The 5,059-nt window shown below is 48.8% G+C and overlaps 1 protein-coding gene across 3 annotated transcripts in view; it reads left to right on the top strand.

The window, feature by feature from the left end:
* The window catches only part of KaiR1D (Kainate-type ionotropic glutamate receptor subunit 1D), a 176,564-nt gene that overhangs the window by 2,288 nt on the left and 169,217 nt on the right, over positions 1-5,059 (top strand). For all 3 annotated transcript variants that reach the window (XM_017897769.1, XM_017897759.1, XM_017897777.1), the window contains exon 2: positions 1,100-1,255. In XM_017897769.1, coding sequence (XP_017753258.1) covers positions 1,100-1,255 — 156 coding nt within the window. The remainder of the gene's footprint in view (positions 1-1,099; positions 1,256-5,059) is intronic.

Genomic DNA, 5,059 nt, shown 5'->3' with positions numbered 1-5,059 from the left:
CGCAGCTGTTCCACGAGTTTCTTGACGACGCTCGCGAGATTAAAATCAATTCGAGACGCTAATTCCTTCCGGGACACCGAATTCACCGAATTCAGATCGAACTTACCCCGCGTTTACCGCGACCGCGACAGAGGCTGTTCGAAAGTTTTCTTCTCCGCCGAACGCTTCATCGTCGCGTGAATTATTTATCGGGAATCTTCCTTCCCGCGCGGACACAGGTATCGCGCGTTATTAAATAACCAACCGAGGTCCGCCTTTCACCACCCTGTTACTCTTTTTCAACGAATCATAATTTCAAAGCGCGATATCGGCGTGTTCTTAAATTCCTAACTCTCATTGCGGCTATACGGTACTGGCCGCAGCGAACTTTTAACTTTTCCTCCACCTTTCCTTTCTTTTTTTTCTCTCCACCTTTATCCTCTCGTTCTTTCATCCTCCTCCTTTTCTTTCCCCTAATTTTCCTTTTTCCGTTCTTCTCCTTCTCCCTTCTTTTTACTCCCATTTCACCCCCTTTTCTCTTTCCGCTGGCCTACTTTCGCTTTATCTGCTCTCTTACATTCATTGCATATTAACGTCGCGAGAACTATGCAGCCGTTCTCCCGTTGGCAACTCGAATTCGCCGCATTTTCCGTAGCAGGCTGGCCCGCGTTCGAAACCGGCCGGGGATTGCGGTGTTTCGAAACGACTAGAGCGTGCGGCCTGAAATTTCCGGGGCCAGAGTTTAACTTATGGCCCGGGTAATTCATTATAATCCCTCGATTCTATCGACCACGCGCTGCTCGGCCAACCGAAATTGAAAATTTCGATATCGAGCGCTGCAATTAAAAAACGAGTTTAAAAAGGCCAGCGAGCCGGAAACGCGGCAATGTTCGTCGCGGGAGCGAGCGGAGCGGAGCGGCTGAATATTTTAATATTCGAAGCATAGCGAGCACGCGGGGCGGATAAACTTCCGGATTCCGTTGCTTTGCCAAAGGCCGAGAGCGTCGCGGATAGATAAATAAAATGGCGGAGATAGAGGCGGTTGGCGAGGGAAAATAAGGAATACCGGGCACATGCTCCCGTCAAAGTAGCGCTTTAATATGGATGTGTGATTTCCCAGGTGGGCTGTTTCATCCGTCGGACGACAAGCAAGACGTGGCCTTTCGTTACGCCGTGGAAAAGATCAACAACAACCGGGACATCCTGCCCAAGTCCCGTCTCAGCGCCCAGATTGAGCAGATAAAACCGCAGGACAGTTTTCACGCTTCCAAGCGAGGTGAGTCACTTTTACCTTCTCCTTCCTTTCGTCGTTAAAGCCTCGGCGTTTCGTCGCCTATCTCCAACCATTTCCACCTGTTTCCCCGAATCGTCAAAGCGCTTTCAATTTTCACCGCGAGTGAACCGGCGCACGCTGATGGTCCGACCATTGCAGTCACGTTCCACTTGCACCCCGACTCGCCGTGTTTTCGGCGTTACGTGGTTTAATTTTGGGAATTACGGGTCAGGGATGAAACAGGGTTGGAATGGTTCGTGGAACTCGGTATCGCTGCTAGAGTATCGGAGAGATCTCTGATTAATGGAGCCACGTTCTTTTTACCGAATCTTGGGAAGAAGGGTAGGAAACGAGTAAATTCTCCAACGATCGTTAGCTCGAACTGGGATCCAGGATTCCGTTATCGTCGTTAGTAGAATATACGTATCGCGAGTCGAACAGACGAGTTCTTCGGCTACTTTGATGCCTCGGCGGTTGCTGAAGTTTAATCGGACGAGGCGGTAATTACGTCTTAATCTCCTCTGCGTGAGTTGCTATGAGACTGTCAAACCGTGGACTAATTAATCGCTAATCGAATTTCTCCGCGTCGTCGAGGAATCGGAGATCGAAGTTTCTTCGGAATTGTCGAGTAAGTTATCTGCGGAGATTAACTCGCTTTTGTTTTTCTCGCGCATGAGCTGGGATATAGTATAGGTCTACGTATGAAGATCAGCCGAAATTATCCGCCACGTACTTTCGAAGACTTTCTAATAGGAAACACCATAAAGGTAATCCAACTTTCATGGAATTTTCTCCCGGTCGTGTCGGATGCTCGGCTTCGAGCCTGCGCCTTGCAGCAACTATTTTCAAAGTTCACACGACCAGCTCCGACGTGGAAAATAGACTCGCATCTCCGTCCTGCAGATTCCCGTGTCAGTTTGCGTCTGGCTCTCGTCAATGTTGCGTACCTCGCGCAACGAAAGTTTCTTAACAACGTTATCCCGTGTACCTTGTTCTCTGCAGTCGATGCGTTCCCCGGCGCCTTTATTTTTCTTATCTTCCATCCGTGGGATATGGCTTCGTGCTTGATGTTTGCAAACTTTCGGCAAATTAGCGAGTAAAATTCTCGACGTGGAAAAGTTTAAATGCCCGGTCCGTTTCGTTGCCCGATGCGAACCCTTCTCCTTTGCCGGTGAACCCGAAACATCCGTGGATTCTCACGAATCGAGTAACGGTGACTAATTGAAAGCAAATACCGTTAATTTCCTTTGGCGTTAATTATTGTAGCGCTCGGATCGGCTCGGGGCAATCGCGAAACGAACGTAATTATACGATCGAATGGCTTAGGAATAATTGTTATCGCAATGACAGGTGGAAACTCGTCGGGACGCGAAACGTCGGTCGATTATTAATCGGTTACAGAAACGCCGCAGGGTACGATAATTATTTTCGCGTCGGGCGATCGGCAGCCAACTAATTATCGAATCGAGCCTTTCGATTTATTAAGCCGAATTATTAGCTTTAAACGCGCATAGATTACAATGACCGTCGGCGTCCCGTATACAGGCCGAGTCACGCTTACACGTTGTAACCCGATGGGCCGAGATTTGGCGTCGTTCCATGGATACCGGCCGTAAGGGCAATCTCATTGACAAATCTCTGTTTGCCGGTGACACGACGAATTCGCGGTCTGTAAAAACAGGGCGTGTACAAGGGAAACAGACCAGCGGGCTGCTTTAATTTACGACGGTCTCTTCGCCAAACGATATATCGCGTCATCTGTGAAAGAGTCGAACAAGTCCCTCTATAGATCGCGTAATTTTTCAACGCGAACGAGCCTTTATTATGCAATCGCGCGTGCAATCTCCGCTCGCAAACAAAAATCCACGGCTCTCAAATTTTACACGCGCGTACATTTGTAAAATGGTCGAACGTTTTCTACATTCAACGGTATTTCTGCACACTATAAAAGTGTTATAGTCAAATTCAATAGTGAAGTAAATTCTACATTCCAACTGCTTTCTGTCTTTTGTCTCCAGTCTTCCGAAGACGACTTTTGACCCGCGTGGCCCTAAACAGGCTAGTTCTACCCATTCGCCCGTTCAATAAGGATCTATGCAGTTTTTCCACAGTTTTCCACTGACTGCTATTCCTTTGCGTTGTAGCCACTTTAACGAAAAGTATACCGGTAACTTTGTGACACAGGGTAGATCGAACATAGAGGAACCCCTATCGAAGGCTTATTAAACCCCGTCGCGTAACCAAAGCGGATCCAATTTATTAGATTTAATAGACGACGTCGTCGATACGTATCGTTGACTGGTATGAGACTACCTCGAGGAATTTTCCCCGACTATCCCCGATTCGAATCGAAACTTTCTCGTCACGAGATACACCGTTTTCGACCGAACCCCGGTAATTATCCCCGGCGGAGGCACCCCGTCCCATTAACCCCGTTTTCGTGCAAGTTCCAACGAAAAGTCGAGGGTAATTCGTTTCGATGGCCAAGCGCTAATACCCAAAATCTCCGTAGATCGATGGAAAACGGCATCCGCGAATCCCCGTTTGCCTCGATCGTTCGAATCCGACACGATTTGATCCAGCGATCGGCAACGGAACCATACTTCGCTTCCACGAGCGGAAAACTGGGATAGTCGTTCGAGTATTCTTCCCTTTACCGCGTTTTTACGATACGACGAAGAAACATGACCGAGTGTCGGCGCCTTTGCACAAACCCGTGCCCTCTTCTCGCGGTTCCACGTAATACAGTTTTATGGCCTCGGTTGTTTCTATCCGGGTATTTCTTCGAGATGCTCGCTGCTTTTTCTATCGGAAGAAGGGTGGCACGGGGTGGCGAAGGTGGTGGGTCGCTGACGGGGACACATGATTCGATTATTCGCGACCAGACTTACGCGTGTCTGATCGTGATACATAATGCAATAACGCGAGATCGGGGACGAAATGTAGGGGAAGAAGCCGGTATGAACGAATAGCGGGGATCTCGTTATTTATTTATTCGTTTATTTATTTGACTGGCACGAAACAACTCGGTTACCAGAAGAATGCATCTAATAAGGGAAAAGAACAACGCGATTGTATCGATTGGAAAAATAACGTCACATTTTCGCCGGCGACGCAGGGTCGTTCTCCCGTTTTGAGATTCGAGCTGAAATCAATCTCCACGCCCTGAGATAACCGCCGAAGCGGATGGACTCATCGAAAGCAGACTTGTTCGGCCAGACAAGACGAAATAGTTCTCTCGTGCCGCTGCTCCTTTTGCCCTCGTACGGTCAAATTCCCAAAACCGTACACAGGGACAGAGGAAAAGTTGGTAACACAGGATCGTGGGAACAACGAGCTGCGACTGGGTCGTGTCACGGCTAGACACCGCTCTTCTAATTTCACCGTAACTTTTATGGTTTCTTTCCCTTACCGGCGCATAGTTGCCGAAGTTCGGTCAACGTATCGGACAACGCTGAGAAGTTCCGACGCTCACGGCGATTTCGGTTAGCAAGGGAGTGCACGGCCTTTTCCTCTGGAGCTGTACACTCTCCAATTAAGCATAATGGAAGGAAAACATCGTTCTCAGGTGCGGTCGTGCCGTTACGCGAGAACCCGCGAGGACGATAACGCGAGAGTCTGCCAACTTCTGCGCGATTGCGTCCCCAAGAATGGCATTTCCTCCTCGAAATTGCTTCTCTTCGTTAACTTTCCACGACACGGTATTATTTTCTTCCTCCTCCCGCTTTTTATTCTTCCTCTCCCTTTTCGAACCCCGGACCGAAGCGCAGCGCGGATGGAAATTGAATGGAACGAATGGCGAGTTGA

This window comes from Eufriesea mexicana, unplaced genomic scaffold, assembly GCF_001483705.2.
Source record: "Eufriesea mexicana isolate 0111107269 unplaced genomic scaffold, ASM148370v2 scaffold474474897, whole genome shotgun sequence".
Taxonomy (NCBI): domain Eukaryota; kingdom Metazoa; phylum Arthropoda; class Insecta; order Hymenoptera; family Apidae; genus Eufriesea; species Eufriesea mexicana.
This window is presented reverse-complemented; position numbering and strand designations above follow the sequence as displayed.